The sequence below is a fragment of the Tiliqua scincoides genome, chromosome 4 (genome assembly GCF_035046505.1).
Source record: "Tiliqua scincoides isolate rTilSci1 chromosome 4, rTilSci1.hap2, whole genome shotgun sequence".
In the NCBI taxonomy this organism is placed as follows: domain Eukaryota; kingdom Metazoa; phylum Chordata; class Lepidosauria; order Squamata; family Scincidae; genus Tiliqua; species Tiliqua scincoides.
Genome location: NC_089824.1, coordinates 196,838,311 through 196,862,869, shown reverse-complemented (window position 1 = coordinate 196,862,869; position 24,559 = coordinate 196,838,311). Strand labels below are relative to the sequence as shown.

General features: G+C 43.8%; 1 protein-coding gene across 2 annotated transcripts in view; it reads right to left on the bottom strand.

Moving 5' to 3' along the window:
- Positions 1-16,812, bottom strand: part of DHX35 (DEAH-box helicase 35) — a 46,995-nt gene extending 30,183 nt beyond the window's left edge. For both annotated transcript variants that reach the window (XM_066624084.1, XM_066624085.1), the window contains exons 1-9: positions 16,773-16,812; positions 8,570-8,703; positions 7,910-8,002; positions 6,624-6,701; positions 5,364-5,468; positions 4,786-4,847; positions 4,226-4,295; positions 2,836-2,895; positions 1,366-1,478 (exon numbers count right to left, since the gene is read on the bottom strand). In XM_066624084.1, coding sequence (XP_066480181.1) covers positions 1,366-1,478; positions 2,836-2,895; positions 4,226-4,295; positions 4,786-4,847; positions 5,364-5,468; positions 6,624-6,701; positions 7,910-8,002; positions 8,570-8,703; positions 16,773-16,812 — 755 coding nt within the window. The remainder of the gene's footprint in view (positions 1-1,365; positions 1,479-2,835; positions 2,896-4,225; positions 4,296-4,785; positions 4,848-5,363; positions 5,469-6,623; positions 6,702-7,909; positions 8,003-8,569; positions 8,704-16,772) is intronic.
- Positions 16,813-24,559: the final 7,747 nt, after the last annotated feature.

Below are 24,559 nucleotides of genomic sequence, written 5' to 3'. Positions count from 1 at the left end.
CAGATACAGGGTACAGTGGGAAATTCAATTCTCATTGCATCCATAATAATCTATCGCCCCATGGTCTGTCTGATCAAGGCATGGAAATCAGATAACTTCATTACTCTATGCCAGGGGTGTCCAAAGTTTTTGGCAGGAGGGCCACATTGTCTCTGACACTGTGTTGGGGGCCCGGAGAAAAAAGAATTAATTTACATTTAAAATTTGAATAAATTTACATAAGTTTACATAAATGAATATAATAAAGATGAATTTATACGAATGAATGAAGGTCTTGCAATAGCTCAATGCCTATAAAAGGCCTTGCACAAAGCAAGGCTGGCCTTTCCTTTGCTGCTGCTACTGCATCACAGACATGAAACAACAAGCAGTGGAAGGAGCCCTCATCCCACAGCCCACGGGAGACGTCAAACAGTCCCCCTCAAACTGAGAGCAGTTGCATCGGGCCAGTGTGGGCTCCAACAAATCTCCGGAGGGCCAGAGGCTCATTGGAGACTGGGGGCTCCCTGAGGGCCACATTGAGAGGCCTTGAGGGCCACAAGTGGCCCCAGGGCTGGGGTTTGGGCACCCCTGCTCTATGCATAAAAACAAAATACTTCATGCACCTGATGGTATGATCTAGATTCCACCTATGAACGCTCATATCTCAATAAAATGTTAGCTTTGAAGAGGCCACAGGACAGCCTGTTTTAGCTGCCACAGACTAATGGTTACTCTCCCAAAACTTTACTACTATTACTCGAACATTCTGCAGTTATGACCAACACAAACAGTGAGGTCACGAGAACATGAACGAACATGATTCCCAAGCATATCATCTGCCTATGACACCCACATTTCCTTGCTCAGCACAAGCGCAAAGCAAGCACTGTGTGTGTAGGGGTAAAGAAAACAAGCCCACTTCTGCCTTCGGACCTGTCCATCTCCTTCTGTGGAGGAGGAGAGAGGGCATGAAGGTGTTGCCAGGTTTGCCCATATGCCTTCTGTGGAGGGGGAAGGGAAGGACTAAGATTCCAGGGGAGGAAAAGCATGAAGATTCCACCGAGTCCCCGTAGCACTCGTCTGAAGTCTGCTCTAGCTGGCCGGTGCAGAAGGGGACGGGGGAAGGTTCCCGAAGCCCTCCTCCACTGAAGTCTGCGCCTGTTGCTCACAAAATAGGAGAAAGACACATTCAATTGGAAAACAGATTTCAGCTTTACATCCTTAACTTGTTGGTAGTGAAGTCAACGTACGATGATTTTTTTTTTAAGTATACCTAAAGGTCTGTTTACTATCCCCTCCCCACCCATCCTTTTGTTCAATCAGCAGATATCAAAGATATAAGCTCCTCTAATCACCACTTACGAGTATTAAACAGGAACAGACCTCTGAATGTAGAAGACATCCACTGGAAATGTTCGCCCTTCAACAGTGAGGATCATGCTGGTGTCTTTGCTTGGATCGTTGGTCTCATTTTGGTTAAAGAAATCCCTAAATTTCTAGGATAAAGTTAAATTTTTTTTAGTGAAAAAACTTTTTGAATTAGCAACAATGTATTCTTTTGTGCATTTTTGCTAATTTCCTTAGCTGGGAGCTAATCCTTGGTTTGGAAATATTTGGCATGCTTGATAGCAAATGCTTATAATAGCTAAATCAGGGGTGTCAAACTCATTTCATACCAAGGGCCAAATAGCATTCATGATGCCTGCTAAGGGCCGAAAGTGATGTCATTAGGCAGGAAGTGATGTCATTAAACAGGTCATAACCAAAAATAAGCACTTTTTCTCACTTAGGAACTCATTAGCTGCAAATGACAGAAAATATACAAATCTTGATCATATCTCAAGACATAGAAGAGTCCAATTTTCATGTGGGCTGCCCTTTCAGCAGTGCCACCTCAGCACTGCTCCGCAGCTGAGAGCCTTAGGGCCAGATAAAAAGCTTCTGCGGGCCACATCCGACCCCCGGGCCTTATTCTTCATCAGCAGGGAAAGAATATCAAAGCAGAGTTTTGTTGCAAAAACAGTCACAAACAGGATAAACTGACCAAGCAACTTCTGGTTTAACATGACCTTATCCAGAATTTTCTATAAAGAAATTGCACTAAAACTCCAATAGTCTGGCACTCCAGAAAGCCAGGTATCAAAATACTGGTTATATATTGCCTGGGAGCCCCTGAGCACAGTCAAGCCTGACTCAGCAGACAGGCAATTCCCATTCATTCTTGTAGGACCTGACACAGCAGATTGTACCTCAATGTGTTGCTCAGACCAGTGTTTCTCAAACTGTGGGTCAGGACCCACCAGACGGGTTGCAAGCCAATTTCAGGTGGGTCTCCATTCATCTCAGTATTTTATTTTTAATATTATTATTAACAGTATTTATATTCTGCTTTTCAACAAAAAGTTCACATAGTGTTTTACAGAGAAAAATCAAATAACTAATGGCTCCCTGTCCCAATATATTAGACTTGATGCTACCATGGTATGTGACTGCATTTGGGGACATGTTACAGACCTGTACTTTTAACAAGCTACTATGTATATTCTTTTAACAATGATAGTAAATGGGACTTACTCCTGGGTAAGAGCGGGTAGGATTGCAGCCTAGGATTGTTAAAAAATTTTCTGCTTGATGATGTCACTTCCAGTCATAACATAACTTCTGGTGGGTTCCGACAGATTCTCATTCTAAAAAGTGGGTCCCAGTGCTAAACGTGTGAAAACCAGTGGCTCAGACTGCAGTGCTCAACACGCTGCAAGACTCTTCACAAGGTAAGTATGACATTCACATCATTTTCTATCAGAAAATGAAACACTCTAGGAAAATTATTTAAGCCTAGTCTAATAGCTGTACCTCTGCATCCAGTGTGGCTGATGCTACAATTAGACGAAGATCACCTCGCTTCTTTTGAACCTGCAAGATATTGGGGAGAGGAGAGAATATTTAAAAGAAATTGCTTAGCTATGTCACATAAAGCTCCAGATCTGACTGTATGAAAAATGTTAGCCTCTTAGGCATACAGCACACAAGGTAACATTTAAATAGTTACACCTTACCATACACCTCCATAATGGAGCTGACCCTATGGCTAACAACTTTGATAAAATGAAAAATAAGCAATTATCTTAAACAAATATTACAAATAAAAAGCACAGCAGGCAGTGACCAAGACAACAGTGAGTGTAATAATAAAAGAGGAAAGATCAAGACGACATTGCTGACAATATTTGAATATAGATGGTTTCAAACTGGCACCTATAGGAATAGTGGTATGACAAGGTATTCTAATTGCAAAATCAGAATTCAGAGTGGGAGAACAATCTACTCATCCACAACCTATTGAGACAGGGCAAATACGCATTACTCTACGTAGATTCCCTACGCTGGACAATAACACAGGACAACACACATTTTGCTTCCTTAAATGTTACACCAATTCCTGGGTATATTTGGGGTGCTGATTCAAAAAAAATGGCATCCGTTTTGCCCTATCACGTCTAGTTTTGGAGATATAGTATAGCCTCTTTAGTGAATGCTTCAAGCAGCTTCCTCATGAGGAAGCCTACACTATGGCTTCCTCATGAGGAAGCTGATTGAACCATTCACTAATGAGGCTATACTGTATCTCCAAAACTAGATGTGATAAGGCAAAACGGATGCCATTTTTGGAATCGGCACCCCAAATTCATATCAAACCACCAAGAAGTTTGGGAAAAACTTTTCTGACACTCAATTTTGTAGTCCTGTGTAATTTAATTCTGAGAACATATCTCTGTAAAATGAAGGGCAATATACCCAAGATAAATCTAACCATAAACAACTCTTACTTGAAAACCACTAGGAAAATTAAACAAAAGTTTTACCAAATACTGTTAAGATAGTTTGTCTTATATTCTGTCAACCAAAGTATTAGGATGCATTTTGCTCTTTCCATCTTTTCCATTCATACTAGTTAATATTATAGTGCTTTTATCATAAAATATTACAAAACACCACCTGCTATCCCTTTATGGCAGCGAACACTCAGTGAATACCTCTTTCAACAACAGGGAGACAAGAGTACCTTTAATTTGTGCTCATATAGAGTTTAGATTGGAAAATGGCACACGTTGGGGAATGGACTCACAACGGCTGGTAGCTGACAACCAGATTTCAGCAGCGTTACAACCCTTTGGTCTGTTCCCAGTGGCACAAAACAGTGAACACAGGGGGAAGCAGCACAATATGGTGAAAGAACTCTAACCTTTTTTAACAAGCCAATGGCAATGTCTGTATACAAGGTTCTTTCATGAGCTTCATCCAACATGATGACACTGAATCAAAACAAAAAGAAGCAGTTCCAATATTGTGTGTTAATACTGATATTAAGGCCACCTAAAAACATCAGCGTTACCAATTAAATAAATAGGCACAGTTCAAATAATTATGTTGATCCTGCAAACTGATCTTGTGAGTCACACACCCGTGACTCAACATTTACACCTCCAGCTGATCTGCAACAACTATCAACTGAAGAATCACAGCAAAAAACTGAACAAAAAAAGTACAGTTATTACTCAGGAAGAAGTAGTAACAGAAGGTCAGCAATATCTTTCAGTACTTGGAACTTAACAAGTTGCTTGTACATCCATATATGTGGTAAGAACTGCTAAACAAAACACAGAATAACCACCAAAAAATGCAGGTCCATGTCCCTGAAAACTTACAATCTAAGTTTCAGCAAAGAACAAGGCACTGACTGATGTGAGCAAAAACAGGTTTGCATAATAAACACATACACAGCATTACAAACAGCATTTTTACCTGTATCTTGTTAATAAAGGATCAGCCATCATTTCCCTCACCAGCATCCCATCAGTCAGAAACTAAAATAGAAAAAGAAACAAATCACAATCTACAACTTGTTTTGCCATGACCTTGTTCAAGAACAATTGAGATTACAGATGCATTTTTTCTAGTGTATTTTTTCTAAAGATTCTCCACCATCACTATACCTTCTATGGTGTTATATACAGAAGGCAGGAATACATACATTTTTATTACTTTAAAGAGGCAGAAGGAGGAGTGCTAATGCTATCTGTATTAACTTTTTAATTCTGGAAAAAGAACTAGTCAATGCTTATGGAAAAGACTGAGAAAGCGAGAACAGCAGTTCTCTCTCTAAGACTGATGAGGATCTCAACATGCTTCAAACAGAGCAGATCCAAGATAAGCAGAAAAACCACTCCATGAATATTCAGAACATATAATAAAACATGGCTAGATCTTTGTACAGGAGTTCACATAATGACAATCAGATCAATGTTGTAACAGTGCTGCTAAAGGCAAAGTGATGTTCATTAGGCATTATGGGACACCAGCATTTTATTCAAGGACACTACCTTAATTCTCGTAGACTGTGGGTCAGTACAATCATCAAATCGGATGCAGTATCCAACTTCATGACCCAGCAGAGCACCCCTCTCTTCAGCTACCCGACCTGCAATCTAGTAGAAGAGATAATGTTAAACTCAGTAGAGACCAAACACTTGACAATTTTATGGTTATAAGATCTATTCTTCACTGGTATTCCTGGGAGAGATTTAGACAGTAATTTTTATGTGTTTATGATCATCATCATCAATAAGAGTATTTATATACCACTTTTCAACAAAAAAGTTCACAAAGCGGTTTACAGAGAAAATCAAATAATTAAATGGTTCCTGTCCCAGCATGTGTTCTCTCCACTAAGCTATGGGCCCATGTCAAGCCTGTGTGCCTTCAAGACTGTTTTCTATCAGCAATAAGAGAAAAGCAATCCACTCTAAAAAAAAAAAAATCAATTTCAATTAGTTATAGTGCTATAAAGAAAAGTATAATTCAACAAAAGCTGCTGAGCCACAGGCCTAAACAGCCAGGTATGTTTCACATTTGTTCATCAAAACAAACCACACAATGAACTTCAACTGCTCTGGAGAAAACAGTGAATAAAAACAGTTATAAACATGTAAATACAAACTGTGTCTATATCCAGCAATTTGCCTTAGCACCACATTTTAGAAAATGTAATAAGTTTCTCTCTGAACTCAATGCCTGTAATTGAAGTTTGTTTTAACTCCGACCTAAAAATGAGGTCTTGTGGCCCTTCAGTGCTAAAAATCCAAAACATCCCTGTGCAAATTTAGACACAATTATCTTACACTGTCATCTACTCTGCCTTCCTCCATCATGAGTTTCTGTAATTTTCAAGCAGCATATACTCATCTATGCTGCTCAACTATGAGGCCATCAAAACAACAAGGAAACAGCTACCAGAGCCTATGTTCACTTTGGATGGAAACAGGTCTTCAAAACTTGTCGCTTCATTCATACCAAGAACAAATTAGCAAGGAGAACTACAGAGAAGACCCTGGTACAAAAAATTCCATGTTGCTTGGGCAAGTGTCTATCAGACTCTATTCCAGATTCAAATCAGGTTCCACTCCTATTATCACACTGACTTGGGACTCAAGAATGCTTACTTCCAGAATACTCTGGAAATTGCCAATAACAACACTAACTGCAAAAGTCAAGTGTTATACAAACTATCAACATACTTATCAGATTTTCCAGAAGAATATTCTACAGAGTTCAACTTAAAACATTTTAGAGAAGAGACTCACTGAAACACAGGCGACTCTGCGGGGCTGTGTTACTCCCACCACTCTCCCTTCTGCTGTCCAACCAGCTTCTGTTAGATACTGCAATGGAAAAACAAAAACAAACATTACTAATAGAATGTTTATATCAAGTCTTGTTTTATGTATTAGTATTATGTATTACATAATGACAAGTTAATTACTAGAATATTTATCAGACTGGGCGCTGATGGGAAATGCCATTAGCCACCAAGAAAGCAAAAACAAACCTCTGTTTTGTTTCTGTAGTCATATGAAACATGGATACTTTGTTGAGATACTTTGACATTAACAACAAAAACCTTGGATTTTTTTTTTAAGTCACCCACCACAGAAGAAGGGATCATTGAAGGGACTTAGGTTGCAATCCTACTTTCCTGGTAGTAAGCCCCAGTGAACTCAGTGAACAGACTGGCACATCCATGAGGTCAGCAGAAGTGGTCACCTCAGGAAGCAGATTAGTGGAGGTCTCCCACCTTCATCCATCTACTTGCCTCCATCCATTCCTCCTCCTTCCAATTCCTGAATTGGAAAAGGAAGAGAGGAATAGCAAGGAAGAGGAATTGTGGAGAGGAGGAGAGTGACAAGATAGAACATTGGAGAGCGGGAGGCAGAGTCTGCCTCATCATCGGGTAAGAAGGACAGCATTTAGCATGCCAAGTCAGGAGGTCTTGGACTGTCTCCAGAAGTGAGACTTACTTCTAAGCAAGCATGCATAGGATTGTACTGTTAACCTTTCTCTAATTACCTCAGAATTACCTCAGGCTCTAGTCATTTATTTCTCAATCTAGTTCAGATGATGTTGTAAAAATGAAATGGCTGCCTTGAAACACTTGGAGAAAAGATGAAATAAAAATGACATAAGCAGAATAAGAAAAAGAAAACATTTTCTGCTAGAATGAAGTGCTATGAAACATAATTCTCAGAATTCTATATTGATGAACCTAACAATCATACATTCAATGTAAAAATTTGCAAACAATAGGCCTGAAATTAATGAGATGTTGAGGAAAAACATAGTTCTAAGTTTACATCTTTGCCACCTATCATGCATCAACTCTGATACACCATGAATAGCAGCAACAGATTGTAAGACCTAGCCACAGTTATAAACTTCAAGGAGCCTTGATTTAAGTGGAAGAGAGGTAAGTGTGTGACCAACTCTGACTAAAATCAATGAGACTCAAGGGGTGTCAACATTGCTGTGGCTACCTGGATGATGCGTACCTTCTTTATGAATATAAGTTTTATGTAATTATTTTAACACTCACTTGAGGAATCTGAGTGCTTTTCCCACATCCTGTTTCTCCGACAATCACCAATGTCTGGTAATTCTCTACCAAGTAAAGGATGTGATTTCTAAGCTGAAATTAAAATAAAAAGAGAAGTATTCAAATACACTCCTGCAAGAGGCAGGAGACACAATTTTTGTCACTTCCCCCTTCCCACTCTAGCCTCCTACGCCCTCCCCCCCCCCCCCCAATCTGCTGATGAATATAGAGAGTACAGTTTGGACTCGTGAGGGAAGGAAAAACCAGCAAAAAATTGCACTCTTTTGTTCAAGAGCTAGATAGCATGCATCAGAAGCAGGTAGCGGTCAATTGGATATGGGATCCAATTAAAGTCAGCACATAGTCAAAACAATATAAGAATATTTACTAAGATCACAGTCCAGAACCAAATTAGGTAAACTTAAACTCACTAAATTCAGTGTGCAACAAAACAAATGTCAGCTTGCGGCATATATGATTTGCTGTCTCCTCAGAATTTCTGCACATAATTCACCATAAAAGAAACAGAATTTTTAAAAAGAATGATAAAAATGCACAGTTCTATAAGATTATCATTTACCATGTTGTAAAACAAAGGATGTGAATCAATATATAGAAGGATAATATCGTTCATAATTCAGTTCAAAGTATTTTTTATACCTTGAACACTGGTAACTTTTGCCTCTGTTGTTCAATAGAAAGGGAAGCATAGGGATTATAAATGACTGAAACGCTAGAGCTTTCAGAAGCACTCTGTCTTTCCTCTGAGAGGCTTACACCAGGTCCTTCTGTGCCTAAGTGACAAAAAAAGATGATGCATTATTAAAAGGATGTCAAGACTTTTACAGACACACAAGAAAATTGAGGAAACACACACAGGAAAATGGAGGAAAATTATCTGGACTAACCGCTGTAAACGATGGTGCTTCTTACAACTTTAAAGACCTACTCCCGAGGCAGAATTACCCATTATAGCAAATTCTGATTCATATTCAGAATGATTTACAAGTGCTTTACAGTCTGCTGGTTGTTTACCAAGAAGTGTGCTTATTTATACAAGAAGTGTGCGGGATGCCACAGGGCTCAATTCTGTCCCCCATGCTATTTAACATCTACATGAAACCGCTGGGAGAGGTCATCCGGGGCTTTGGAGTGGGGTGCCATCAATATGCCGATGACACCCAGCTCTATCTCTCCTTTTCTCCAGACTCCAGGGTGGCGGTTGAGAGTCTGGAGCGCTGTCTGGAGGCAGTGAGGATCTGGATGGGGGCTAACAAGCTGAAATTAAATCCGGATAAGACAGAGGCTCTCCTGGTTCGGAAATCCTCGATGCAGGTGCTGGACTATCGGCTTGCGCTGAATAGGGTTGCACTCCCTCTGAAGGAGCAGGTCCGCAGCTTGGGGGTCCACCTGGACTCGCAGCTGCTCCTAGATTCCCAGGTGGCGGCTGTGGCTAGGGGGGCCTTTGCTCAGCTTCGGCTGGTGCGCCAGCTGCGGCCGTACTTGGATTGTGCTGACCTGGCCACGGTGATCCATGCCTCGGTGACATCGAGATTAGATTACTGTAACGCGCTCTATGTGGGGCTGCCCTTGAAGACGGTTCGGAAACTGCAACTAGTGCATAATGCGGCGGCCCGTGTGGTTACTGGAGGTAGGCAGTTCGACTCTGTCAGTCTGCTTCTCCAGCGGCTGCATTGGCTGCCCATTCGTTTCCGGGCCCAATTCAAGGTGCTGGTATTGACCTTTAAAGCCCTATACTGCTCTGGGCCAGGGTATCTTAGAGATCGCCTACTCCCGTACAATCCGGCTCGTCCTCTTAGGTCATCAGAGAAGGCCTTTTTACAAGTGCCACCGCCTAGGGAGGTACGTGGGGCGGCTGCATGAAATAGGGCCTTCTCAGTAGTGGCACCAATGCTATGGAACCCCCTTCCCCTTGACTTAAGAATGGCTCCCTCTCTTGAGACCTTTCGGCGAGGCCTGAAGACCCTTCTATTTAAACAAGCCTTCTGAGTTCTCGGCCTTTTAACATCTTTTTAACATCTTTTAATATTTTTTACAGGTCTGATTCTTTTATGACTTGCTGCTGCTCTATGCTCTTTTTACCTATTTTTACTCTGACTGCTGTTTTTTTTATGATGTGTTAATATGTTTTTATTTGTTTTTTAAATTATGTTTTTAATATGTTGTAAGCCGCCTTGAGTCCCTTCGGGGAGAAAGGCGGGGTAAAAATAAAGTAGTTGTTGTTATTATTATTATTATTATTATTATTATTTATTTCATTTTCATCCTGCCTTGCACAAGTAGGCCCAAGGCTACTAAAAAAGATATCTACAACAAAATCAGACCTAAAATATGAATTACACACAGACATGAAATAAAATGCTTCTGCAGCAACTCACAAACCAAGAGCTTGGAGGAACAGATGGGTCTTGAACACCTTAGTAAAAGGGAGCGCATCCTAAATTCCCTGAGGCAAGGAGTTCCACAACCAGGGGACTATCATGAAGAAAGCTTTGTCCCCATATCCATGCTAGTCAAACCTTGCTCCATAATGGCATGTGGAGCAGAGCCTTCCCCAGATAACTCAATGGATGGGTACATTCATTTAGCAGAAGGTGAACCTTAAGGTACCGAGTGCCCAAACCATACAGAGCTTTAAAGGTAATGACCAGCACCTTGAATTAAACTTTGTTTGACTAAGAAATTAGATCCACTTCAGTGGAACTTGCTCTCAAGTTACTGTGTATGAGATTTTAGTTCAAAACTGCAATGTGCATAAGAATGAAGCCTGAGTCTATAATTCTATAGCACACTTATTTGGAAGAAAGCACTAGTGAACTTAGTGATGTTTATCTCTGATTAAATATACAGAGGATTAGGTGCATGACCACAATCCTAAACACATTTACTAAATATGGATCTGAAAGCTCTGCTCCTATGCATGTTTACTCAAAAGCCAGAACCACTGGATTCATTAAGACCAGTGGTCTTATTACCTTACCTCTAGGTAAGTATATATAGGATCACAATCCTACCCACAAACACACGTGGCCCATTGAATTCCCTCAGGCTTAATTCTAACCAGACACATGTTAAGGTTGCATGTTTATAAGATTGGGTTAACATTTCACAGGCTCACTCAAGCATGTCTATAGCAACAATAAGCAAACACTATTTTGAAATCAATTTAAAATTTAAAACATATTATTACTGAACTAGTCTGATCTTTGTGCAGGTTATTAGATAACTATTGTCCTCTATAAATGCTGAATCATGTCATTACCATTACAATCACAGAAAGAGAAGCTCATTATAAATATGCATAATTTGCAGTTTCCTCCTGCACAGGTTCATTGGGTTGCCCTTCAGTTTGTCAGAACTTTGCTGTACAAACAAGAGCAGAAAACAAATGGAGATACTTCATAATGCCAGACTCCAGGCTACCTTTGACCCAATACTCAGGACACATTTGTAGGTGCTATGAGCAGTACTCATGTTGCATGCTCCTGCATACGTATTTGCATGCCACAGTTTTAAAACTCTCACACATCCACAGTTTCACAAACATTTTGCTTTGACTTGCAGGTTCTGTCCTGAAGTCCCACAAAACAAAAAGAAGATCATATGTAAGATACATACTGCTGGTGTCTGTAACTAAAGGCTAATTTCAAATTTACCATTTTTAGGCCCAGTACTTGAGAGTTTGGTGGCAGGACAATTCCAGATGCTATTGATGAAAGGAATTGTCTAGACTTTCAGTCTGGTTTCAGAAGAGAGCCTGCCTTGATCACTTTGGTTGATAGCAGACACTGGGACAGAGACAGGGTGCATGCAATTCTGTTGATACAATTTAATTCTTTTACTGACTTTTGCAATCATAGACTGGCATTTTAAGAGTTTTTCTGGGTTGGGAGTAGGCAAAACAACTTGGCAGAGTTCTGCTTCTTTCTGAAGGAAAGGTTCTAGATGATGGTGCTGGAGAACGGCTTTTCCTTCCAGTGGAAATGGTTCACATGTTTCAATTTATTTTTCATGCTTTCTAAACAACTACATGAAATACATGAAAATAGCTGAGGCAGGTGAAGAAGCCACTGGGAGCTCTGATGGCAAATGTCTTCAATATGCAGCTGACAGTTTCATTTCTCCTTTTCATCAAACCTAGGTGCAATGGCCGATTCCTAAACAGAAGTCTGGAATTTGTGATGGACAGATGAGGTGAATGAACTGGAGTGCAACACAGACATATCAGAGTTTGATAGTGGGGGTTCAACATACAGCCAAATGTTTGTTCTAGATAGGAACATTCTCTTTCCCTAAAGAGCAAATCCATAGGCTGGGGTACTTCTATACTCAGAATTACTTCTGGGATTCCAATACCATGCTTATGTGTGACTCAGAACTCCTTTTTAAAAAAGTGTTCGCTGATTTGCACACACTGCTGGAAACTAGAGACCCACCTACTGACATCCATGCCTTCAAAGTTTCCCTACTGGACTACAGCAATTTTCTCAATTCAAGCAGCAACAGAAGACTACCCAAAATTTGTCTAATTGAAAAAAAATAATTAAAATATTGGGACCACTAAGGCTGCAATCCTATCCACACCTGGTAGTAAGCTCCATTGACTATAATGGAACTTCTCAGTAACAGCATTACATTGGATTCTAATTCTAATTCAGTTGCATTGGATTCTAATTCTATGACAAGGCTACTGCTTGACTTGGTATATAAAAACCTGACACACAAGCTGGAAAGGAAACAGGAATTCTCACCATATACTATACATAGCAGATATACACTGCTCAAAACAATAAAGGGAACACTTAAACAACACAATGTCACTCCAAGTCAATCACACTTCTGTGAAATCAAACTGTCCACCTAGGAAGCCACACCGATTGATAATCAAGTTCACATGCTGTTGCACAAATGGAGTAGACAACAGGTGGAAATCATAGGCAAGTAACAAGACACCCCCAATAAAGGAGTGGTTCTGCAGGTGGTGACCACAGACCACTTCGCAGTCCCTATGCTTTCTGGCTGATGTTTGGGTGACCTTTGAATGCTGGCGGTGCTGTCACTCTAGTGGCAGCATGAGGCGGAGTCTGCAACCCACACAAGTGGCTCAGGTAGTGCAGCTCATCCAGGATGCCACATCAATGCGAGCTGTGGCAAGAAGGTTTGCTGTGTCTGTCAGTGTAGTGTCCAGAGCATGGAGGTGCTACCAGGAGACAGGCCAGTACACCAGGAGACGTGGAAGAGGCCGTAGGAGGGCAACAACCCAACATCAGGACCACTACCTTCGCCTTCGTGCCAGGAGGAACAGGAGGAGCACTGCCAGAGCCCTGCAAAATGACCTCCAGCAGGCCACAAACGTGCATGTGTCTGCTCAAACGGTCAGAAACAGACTCCATGAGGGTGGTATGAGGGCCCGACGTCCACAGGTGGGGGTTGTGCTGACAGCCCGACACCGTGCAGGACGTTTGGCATTTGTCAGAGAACACCAAGATTGGCAACCTCACCAATGGCGCCCTGTGCTCTTCACAGATGAAAGCAGGTTCACACTGAGCACATGTGACAGACGTGACAGAGTCTGGAGACAGCAGGGAGAATGTTCTGTTGCCTGCAACATCCTCCAGCATGACCGGTTTGGCAGTGGGTCAGTAATGGTGTGGGGTGGCATTTCTTTGGGGGGCCGCACAGCCCTCCATGTGCTCGCCAGAGCTGGCCTGACTGCCATTAGGTACCGAGATGAGATCCTCAGACCCCTTGTGAGACCATATGCTGGCACGGTTGGCCCTGGGTTCCTCCTAATGCAGGACAATTCTAGACCTCATGTGGCTGGAGTGTGTCAGCAGTTCCTGCAAGATGAAGGCATTGATGCTATGGACTGGCCCGCCCATTCCCCAGACCTGAATCCAATTGAGCACATCTGGGACATCATGTCTCGCTCCATCCACCAGCGCCACGTTGCACCACAGACTGTCCAGGAGTTGGCGGATGCTTTAGTCCAGGTCTGGGAGGCGATCCCTCAGGAGACTATCCACCACTTCATCAGGAGCATGCCCAGGCATTGTAGGGAGGTCATACAGGCACGTGGAGGCCACACACACTACTGAGCCTCATTTTGACTTGCTTTATGGACATTACATTCAAGTTGGATCAGCCTGTAGTGTGTTTTTCCACTTCAATTTTGAGTATGACACCAAACCCAGACCTCCATGGGTTGATAAATGTGATTTCCATTGATGATTGTTGTGTGATTTTGTTGTCAGCACATTTAACTACGTCAGGAACAAAGTATTTAATAGGAATGTTTCGTTCATTCAGATCTCGGATGTGTTGTTTAAGTGTTCCCTTTATTGTTTTGAGCAGTGTATAATCTACTGCATTAGAAGTACCCAGAAAAGCATATGAGGAATGAATTATTCACCAAGCCACACTACTCCTCATCCCAACAGATGAGATTTGTATCAACTACTCTCATTCTCTGCAGAACAATTGCTGAAGGATCAGGAAGAAAATTCCAAGAACAAATTTTTTTGTCACAATTCACAGAGATATAGTAAAGATCCAAATCAGACTCAGCCTTCTATAGTAAACTTCATCAAGATGAACTATATTTCCAGTTTTTAGATATTCCACAATTGCCATTCCAAACCATTTCCTTATTCCTCGAATGACTGACAGAGGCATAGAATAGTTAAACACTCAAATCTACATCCAAGGAAGTTATCAGATCAATAAGCCACAAACTATGCAACATGTAGAGATAACATGTAATCAGCCTTGCAATATCTATCATTATGAGGACAACACCTTCTGCTTGTAAATCTGACACTGTGAGCTGCAATATGAAGTTTCATGGGTGACCTTGGGCCAGGCACTATATCTCAGCCTAACCTCACAGGATTGTTGCGAGGCCAAAAGGATGGAAGGAACAATATAAATCACACTGAGCTCCTTGGAGAAAGAGTGGTATAAAAATGTGGGGGGGGGGGAAATAATGGTCTGAAAACCATTATGGAAAATTGATACACAAATATTGTAAAATTTAAAAAGTAAAAAAGAGATTACTATATCAAATTTTTCACGGTCAGGTCTCCCAAGAAGCCATAACCCTCAGACAAATGCAGGTTAACTCAGGAGGTTAACTATAAGTTATCCTGTAAAATGCATGTTAACTACATACAGTGGGACTTAATCTCAGAAAAGTGGGCACAGGATTGAAGCTTTGAGCTAGTTCAAACAGCAATTCCTTCTTTCTTAAATACTTACAAGACAGGTCAAACAAGTATCAGGAACAAAATGCAATTATGTACAAAAAATACACATTGACAGGAACTGCTGCCATTAACAGTATTCCTAACTGTTAGGCAGGTTAGCCTGAGACCTAGAAAGGCAAAATGATTTAATTTAAATGAAATATTAATAGGCCTATAAAATTTCATTCCCACAGAGGGAGACTGCACTAATCATCCTTCATGCTAGGACAGTCACCTCAAGAGCATGAAAGTATCAGAGGCAGTTTTCCAATTGCCTAGTGCTGCAAAAATATTTAACTTGCTATGTCCTCATCAGTGCATATTGTTTCACACTACTGAGAACAGCATTTCATTTCACCACATAAGCGAATTCTGACCTTGTTGCTCTTTCCATCACACACAAGTCCGCACACCTTCCAGATATCCCTTGTTTGAAAGTTACTACAACTTAGAATATTATAGAAACATTACATCATCAAGTGTCACTGAAGCCTCCTATGTAGCATTATGCCATTTGCTAGAGTTGGGAATTGTTATTAGTCAGAGATAAGAATCAAAATATGATATTTTATTCTACTACTAGTCAAAAAGTTTCAAGTACAGTAACAACACTTAAACCAAAATAAGAATGATTGAGACATACAAAATTATGCAGGGGATGGACAGAGTAGATAGAGAGATGCTCTTTACACTCTCACGTAGCACCAGAACCAGGGGACATCCACTAAAATTGAGTGTTGGAGAGTTAGGACAGACAAAAGAAAATATTTCTTTACTCAGCGTGTGGTCGGTCTGTGGAACTCCTTGCCACAGGATGTGGTTACAGCATCTGGCCTGGACGCCTTTAAAAGGGAATTGGACAAGTTTCTGGAGGAAAAATCCATTATGGGTTACAAGCCATGATGTGCATGTACAACCTACTGATTTTAGAAATGGGCTATGTCAGAATGCCAGATGCAAGGGAGGACGCCAGAATGAGGTCTCTTGTTATCTGGTGTGCTCCCTGGGGCATTTGGTGGGCCGCTGTGAGATACAGGAAGCTGGACTAGATGGGCCTATGGCCTAATCCAGTGGGGCTGTTCTTATGTTCTTATAAGGTTTGTAGGTCAGACGCCATCACCACATCCGGTGGCAAGGAGTTCCACAGGTGCAGTTCGAGCAGCTGTCCCCTGGCTCTGGTGTTGTGGGGGGGGAAGAGCATCCACCCTGTCCACGCCCTGCAGAGCTTTGCATGCCTCCACCACGCCCCCAAGCGCCCCTTTCCCAGCCCCAGCACTGCAGCCCAGCCAGCCCTCCCCAGCTCCCCTCTGCTGCCCTTGCTGAGACGGGCGACCGTGTGCAGGGAAGGGGGCTCAGCTGGAGGCGCCTCCCCCCAACACACCAGCCTGGGGGCCCACCGCGTGCCCGGGCAGCTCCACCTCCAACGCTTCTGAGGCTTCAGCAGGGGGAGGCGTGCCTCGAACAGCCCCTGCAGAACCGGGGAGGGAGACGGCGCCCCCTCTCCGCCCTCCACAGGGAGGCACCGGCGTCCCCCACCCCTTGCCTCGACCTCCGCTCCTTCAGCCCCACAAGCAGCGTCCCCCCCCCCCCGTCCTCACCCGGCTTCCAAAACTTCAGCGGACCGACGGGCGCCGCCATCTTAAGGTGAAAGGTCGGAGAAGCGCCGAAGCAGCCCTCTCCGCCGCTGCTGCCTGCGCCGCTCACGTCACGCGCAGGGGGCTTCGTGATTGGCCTGTGGTTGCCATGGTTGCGCTCGCTCGGGCCTGCGCCGCTGCTCCCCCCCTCCGGCCCCAGCTCTGACTGACAGGCAGCCCGTGGAACGGCTCCGCCCCCACGCGTGCTGCTTCTGAGGCGGCTGCCCACGGCAGAGCCTGGGGACGCTTCTGAAGGGGCGGGGGTCGCAGCCCAAGCGTGGACGTGCCTGCTCAGAAGTAGGTCCCATTAGAGTCAGTGGGCTTACTCCCAGGAAAGTGTGGAGAAGATGGCAGCCTCAGAGCCGATGCTGTCCACACTTTCCTGGGAGTAAGCCCCATTGATTGTAAGGGAACTTGCTTCTGAGTAGACATGCATTGGCTTGGGCTCTTAGGCTGGCATCATATCCACACTCCTGAGAGTAAGCCCCATTGACTTAAATGGGACTTACTTCTGAGTAGACATGCATTGGCTTGGGCTCTTAGGTTGCCATCCTATCCACACTTTCCTGAGAGTAAGCCCCATTAACTATAATGGGTCTTCTGAGTAGACATGCATTGGCTTGGGCTCTTAGGCTGCAATGCTGTCTACACTTTCCTAGGAGTAAGTCCAATTGGATTTACTTCTGAGTAGACATGCATTGTGTTGGGCTGTAACTTGGCTCAAAGTAGTCAGATGAATGAAGTTTGCATAAGAGCATGTCTCTGTGCACCTATATCTGCAGGTACCTGGGAGTAAGCACCATTATAGTCAATTTGGTGCCTTCTGGGTAGGCATGCATAGGTTGGGCTCTAAGTGTCTCTAAGATAGATAGGGTTGGAGACCCACCAAAAATCAGGTTCCAGTGGGTTCCCAAACTGGAATGCACTAGTACAGTGGTTCTCACACTTTTAGCACTGGGACCCACTTCTTTAGAATGAGAATCTGTCAGGACCCACCAGAAGTGACTTCATGACCAGAAGTGACATCATCAAGCAGGAAAATTTTTCACAACCCTAGGCTGCAATCCTGCCCACACTTACCTAGGAGTAAGTCCCATTTACCATCATTGTTAAAAGCATATACAGAGTAGCCTGTTCAATGCACAGGTCTGTAACGGTTCCCCAAATGCAGTCACATACCATAGTAGCATCAAGTCTAATATATTAAAAATAAATATTGAAATGAATGGGGACCCACCTGAAATTGGCTTGCGACCCACTTAGTGGGTCCCACCCCACAGTTTGAGAAACACTGCACTAGTGGGTTGCAACCTCTTTTTGGTGGGTCACCAAAAAGTAATGGAAATATCAGATAACTAATTGCCTCAAGCTTTGAGGCAGTTCAAAAATCAGATATTGTAGCTGCTAATTACCCTGCAAAGAGCTCAGCTCTTGCAATTTGTAAGCCTATGTCAATATAGGGAGCTAACAGCCCAAACCTATCCAGTTTCCTGGGAGAATGCCCCATTGACTCTAATGGAACTTACTTCTGAGTAGATATGCATAGGATTGGGTTGTAAATGTTTGGTGGTCTTCTTCCTGATTATTACTTATAACTAAATAAGTAAATAAATAACTAAATAAATAATTTCTTTCTGTGTCTCCTTTTTTTAAAGTCTGTGTTGTGGCACATTGGTGTGCTGTTAGTGGTCCACAGTTGTATCACACGAATTTGGGGGAAGGTCATTATTAGGGCCAATGGGAGATATGAGTTCCCCACTGGCAGCATGGTGTGCCTTGTCAATTGTCAAAAATCTGCATATAAAAGATTGTAGCCTGAGTTATGATGTGGTACCAGCCTATCTGAAACAGGCTACTGTCTTCTCTCTCTTGAAATAACATTCCCTAGATCCCTCCATGTTGGAGAAACTGTACAGGCCAGTTTCAAAACTTCCATCTTTGGGCAAAATGCTAGGTAGTGGCATCCCATTCCAAAAGATTCCTGGACTATCTGGCTTCTGACTGGGATTTGGGACAGAAACAACCTTGGTTACCCTGCTGGATGACTTTCATAGGGGACTGAACATGGGGGAGTGTATTTCTGTTTGTCCTGCTTAACCTCTCAATAGCTTTTGACACACTTGATCAAGGTTTTTGTCTGGATTATCCAGCTTGGTTGAGGCTAAGGGGCATTGTTTTGCAGTGGCTCTGGTTCTTTTGGAAGGTAGATTCCAGAAGGTGGCATTAGGGAACTCCTATTCTATACCATGGTCTGATCTTGTGTCTTGTGGCCCATGGTATTCAACATTGTCATGAAACTGCTGGAGGGTTGGAACACATCCAGGGGAGTGAGGTTGGGTGCCACCAACATGCAGACGACACTCAGTTCTATATATCCATTTATATAATAGTGGGAATATTGTAGAATTCATTAACTGCTTCCTGGAGTCACTTATACATGAGGATGAACAAGTTGGAATTAATTCCAGATGTAACAAGTGTTGTTGTTCTCAAGTTTAAGAGACCTGTGATTTAGCTGATGGGTTGATGCCCTTCTCTGGGTGGGGTAGCACTCCTCTTGAAGGAGCAGTTCTACAGTTTGGGGGTGCTTCTAGAACCAATGCTGATTCTGGAATTCAGGTGGCAACAGTGGCCTGCGGGGGGCCTTTGCACAGCTTATGCTGTTGCACCAGTTGTATTCATACTTGAATCACTTACCTGAGACTTAATACAGTCAAGCATCATTTACACTGCGATTGGATTCCTTTAATGCAACCTAAGTTAGGTTGCACTTGAAGGCCAGTCTGAAACTTTAACCGTTGCAGAATACAACTGCACAAGTCATGATCAGGGTCATGCTGCCATTGCACTAGCTACACTGACTTTCAGTTTGTTTCAGGGTGTTGATAGTTACCTTTAAAAACCTACATGGCTTAGAGTCAACCAAGGATTGCCTCTACCTGTATGAAATGGTTCATCTCCTAAGATCAGCTGGAGAGACCTTCCTGATGTTGCTTTTATTGGAGACTCTGTTGACAACAGTGCAGGGAACAGCCCTCCCGATGGAGACACCTCATATGCAGGGTATGAATATTTTCAATAAACATATTTCCTTTGCCCATAATGAAAAGCAAAGGGGAGGATAGGTGCAAATGATTGTTATGCCCAATGTTGCAATATCAGATTCTCAAGTGCACCAGCAAGCATGCATTGGCATACACAAAAACTGCCGCCTACAATATTTTGATAGCTCTCCATATTGTCATGCATGATTCTACTAGCTTTCTGTGGTTTGGATTATGTAAATGTAAATTAGTGAGAGCTAATGCATGGAAGATCCCGACTTGGGTGGGGTACTGGACTTGATGACCTGATTCCTTCCAATTGTGTAAGTCTACAAAGGTTTCCAAAGATTGAATATGAACAAAAGACACTGTAAGACACACATGCTGCCGAAGACATATGTGAATCGGCCCAATCCTATCCAACCTTCCAGGGCTGATGCAGACATGCCAATAGGGTGTGCACTGCATCCTGAAGTGGAGGGGTCATGGAGTCCCCCTCAAAGTAAGGGAACTTTTGTTCCCTTACCTCAGGGATGCATTAGCACTGGAAATTTGGGTAGGACTTGGCCCCCACTATTTTTTTCTCCTGTCATGTTGGCAAAGAAAAAGAGCATAAGGAACAGCAAGGCAGATTTAGGAGGATAACAGTGAGCCTTTGCCAGGGAAAGCCTATCTGATCAGCAAAGCTCATGCCCTCTCTCCTATTGCGCAGATATCTGGGGTAATGCATTAAAATCCTCAGCCTGCATGCCCTGCCTCTGCCAGTTTTAAAGAGACCCATTCAAGGAGCATTGCCCAAAAGGCCCCTCAAAATCTGGAACTGGCCCTGAAAAATAGTTGGTTGCAGCATTTGAAAAGAGGTGACACACCCCATGCACAGCAATAAGACTACGCAAATAGACCTCAGCTCCAGTGCTTATAGTAAGTTTGAATACTGACTGCCCAAGTATGTCCTCTGTTTCACACACTTTCTGGAAATAATAATAATAAATAATAAAACTTTATTTTTATCCCGCCCTTCTCCCAAAAAGGGACCCAGGGCGGCTAACATATAAAACAGATTAAAACATAATTTCACAAACAGATAAAAACATATTAAAAAACACATTAGCAGAACCCATAAAAACAGTAGTCAGAAGAGTCAGAATAAAAGAGCATAAAACAGCAGTTCTTAGAGGAATCGGGCCTGTAAAAAAGCAACTAAAAGATATATAAAAGATGTTAAAAAGGCCATAACGTCAGAAGGCTTGGTTAAACAACAAGGTCTTCAGGCCTCGCCGAAAGGTCTCGAGGGAGGGAGACCTTCTCAAGTCAAGGGGAAGGGAGTTCCACAACGTTGGTGCCACTACTGAGAAGGCCCTATTTCTTGCCGCCGCCCCACGTACCTCCTTAGGCGGCGGCACTTGTAAAAAGGCCTTCTCTGATGACCTGAGAGGACGAGCCGGATTGTACGGGAGTAGGCGATCTCTAAGATAACCTGGCCCAGAGCAGTATAGGGCTTTAAAGGTCAAAACCAGCACCTTGAATTGGGCCCGGAAACGAATGGGCAGCCAATGTAGCCCCCGGAGAAGCGGGCTGACAGAGTCAAACCGCCTAGCTCCAGTGACCACACGGGCCGCCGCATTCTGCACTAATTGCAGTTTCCGAACTGTCTTCAGGGGCAGCCCCACATAAAGCGCGTTACAATAATCTAACCTCAATGTCACCGTAGCATGGATCACCGTGGCCAGGTCTGCACGATCCAAGTACGGACGCAGCTGGCGCACCAGCCGAAGCTGAGCAAAGGCCCCCCTAGCTACAGCCGCCACCTGGGAATCCAGGAGCAGCTGCGAGTCCAGGTGGACCCCCAAGCTGCGGACCTGCTCCTTCAGAGGGAGTGCAACCCCATTCAGAGCAAGCTGATAATCCAGCACCTGCATCGAGGATTTCCGAACCAGGAGAGCCTCTGTCTTATCCGGATTTAATTTCAGCTTGTTAGCCCCCATCCAGATCCTCATTGCTTCCAGACAGCGCTCCAGGCCCTCAACTGCCACCCTGGAGTCTGGAGGAAAGGAGAGATAAAGCTGGGTGTCATCAGCATATTGATGACATCCCACTCCAAACCCCCAGATGACCTCTCCCAGCGGTTTCATGTAGATATTAAATAGCATGGGGGACAGAATTGAGCCCTGCGGCACCCCGCACCTCAATGGCCAGGGTGTCGAACAGGCATCCCCCAGCACCACCATCTGGGACCGACCTTCCAAGTAGGAGCGGAACCACCGCAAAACAGTGCCTCCAACTCCCAACTCGGCCAATCGGCCCAGAAGGATACCATGGCTGATGGTATCGAAAGCCGCTGAGAGGTCCAGCAGGACCAACAGGGACGCACTCCCCCTGTCCAATCCCCGGCATAGGTCATCCACCAAGGCGACCAAGGCAGTTTCCGTCCCAAAGCCCGGCCTGAAACCAGATTGAAAAGGATCCAGATAATCCGCTTCATCCAAGACCCTCTGGAGTTGGGCCGCCACCACCCGCTCAATTACCTTGCCCAGAAACGGGATGTTGGAGACTGGCCAATAGTTGTTCAACACAGTGGAATCCAGGGAGGGCTTCTTCAGGAGGGGGCAAACCACCGCCCGCTTCAAAGCAAGCGGCAATGTCCCCTCCCCCAAAGAAGAGTTGACCACCCTCCCCGTCTACTCAGCCAGTCCACCCCGGGCAGCTCTTATCAGCCAAGCTGGGCAAGGGTCAAACAGGCAGGCAGACGGCCTCACACTCCAAAGGAGTCCATCCACATCCTCAGGCTGCACAAGCTGAAAAGAATCCCACAACACTGGACAAGCAGTTGCCAGGGGGACATCATCAGACATTGTCAATGTGGCATCCAAGTCGTAACGAATGCGATTGATTTTATCTGCAAAATGTTGCGCAAACACGTCACAGCGGCTGACCGTGTATTCCTCCTGGTCCACTGGTGGGGCCTGATGGAGGAGGCCCTGCACCACACGGAACAGCTCTGCCGGACGGCTATCAGCAGACGCAATGGTAGCAGAGAAGAATGATTTCTTCGCTGTTACCACCGCCACGGAATAGGCTCTGTAATGAGCTCTACTCCGTGTCCGATCGGATTCATCACGAGTTTTCTGCCACCATCGCTCTAGACGCCTGCCCTGCCGCTTCATCATTCGCAGCTCCTCAGTGAACCAAGGAGCCGCTCCGAGTCTGCGATGTGGCAGAGGTTGCTCCGGAGCAATCTCATCCACTGCCCTGGACATTTCCCCGTTCCAGAGGTCAACCAGGGCCTCAGATGAGGTGCCAGTCTGCAACTCAATAATAAGCAGAAAACTTAGATCCATTTTTCTGTAAGCACAGACTTGTGCATCCAAACAAAATTATAGGATAAAAATTGATCAGTTATCACTGACTTTATATGCCCAGGGTAAACAGACACACAATTGAGCAGTTCATTTTTCTTGTTTTTTAAATTTTTTATTTTTAGTATTACAAACCCATGAATAAATCACTTTTATTAACCAAGGAAATGCCTGTAGTGTGCCCCACTTTCCCATACAGCCATTCACTGATATGGAAGTAATAGGGTACACCTGGGGACACTCTAGCTTGATCTTGCCCCTGCCTCTGGGATCAGGCTATATCCCCTCCCTCAACCTGGTCTATTTACTCTGACTCGCAGAACTGAGGGCCAAACTAGATGGTGAGTTTAACAAATTACCTGCATGTTTTCCCTCTCCTTGAAATAATATTTGCAGGAAGGTGACCTCACAGGAGTTGGATCACTAAACAGGAAGAAGGGGGCTTTAACCCTTTGGCCAGCACAGGTTTCCCAACTGAAAATTCACCCCAAAGCTGGGCAAATAATTTTGGTTAAACAACTGCTTTAAAGAAGTGATTCCGAGTGACAAAAGCAGTGTAAGGTAAAGGATTAATGTTCCACTCCACCTGTGCCCCCCCCAAGCTAGAATTCCCCTCCTTTCATGGCTGTTTTTTTTAACAAACAGGAGAAAATGATATAATGAATACATCATCTAGTTTGACTCATTCCTATATAAAGTTGACCCACACCTTGTTTTCCTTCCACTTTCATGTAGATCAGGGGTCTCCAAACCCCAGCCGGGGGGCCAGATGCAGCCCACAGAGACCCTCTATCCGGCCCATGGCCAGCCTCTGATCCCTTGAAAGCCTCTGGCGCAGTTGACCAAACACAACCAGAGTTGTGCTTGTGAGGTAGGGGAATGGGGGTCCATTTTAGGGTGTGTGCTTTATTTCTTGGGCTGTGTTGGTGCTTGGAGAAATCCTAGACATTTGAGCCCATTCATTCATTCCAGTTATTCATCTAAGTTCCATCTCTGATGTATTTATTTAAATTTTATGTTAAATTTTTTTCCCCCAGCCCTCGACACTGTGCCAGATATTTGATGCGGCTCTTCGGCTGAAAAGTTTAGAGACCCCTGACACAGATCTTAGGTTAGGACTGGGTGAAGAGCACTCAGTGGGAAGCGTTGACTTTAATAAGTAACAATAAATTCACAGTTCAGTTGGGGACAAAAGCGCTGCTAGCATGGCTGATGTCAAAGGATGGGTTTTTGTCACATACCAGCAGTATGTTACAGCTGTGAACTGCTCCTTCTGTGGGAGGATACAGACTTAAGTTGGGTTCAGGCAAGGCCTCAAGCATGTACACCCCATCCCACATCAGAAGACAGA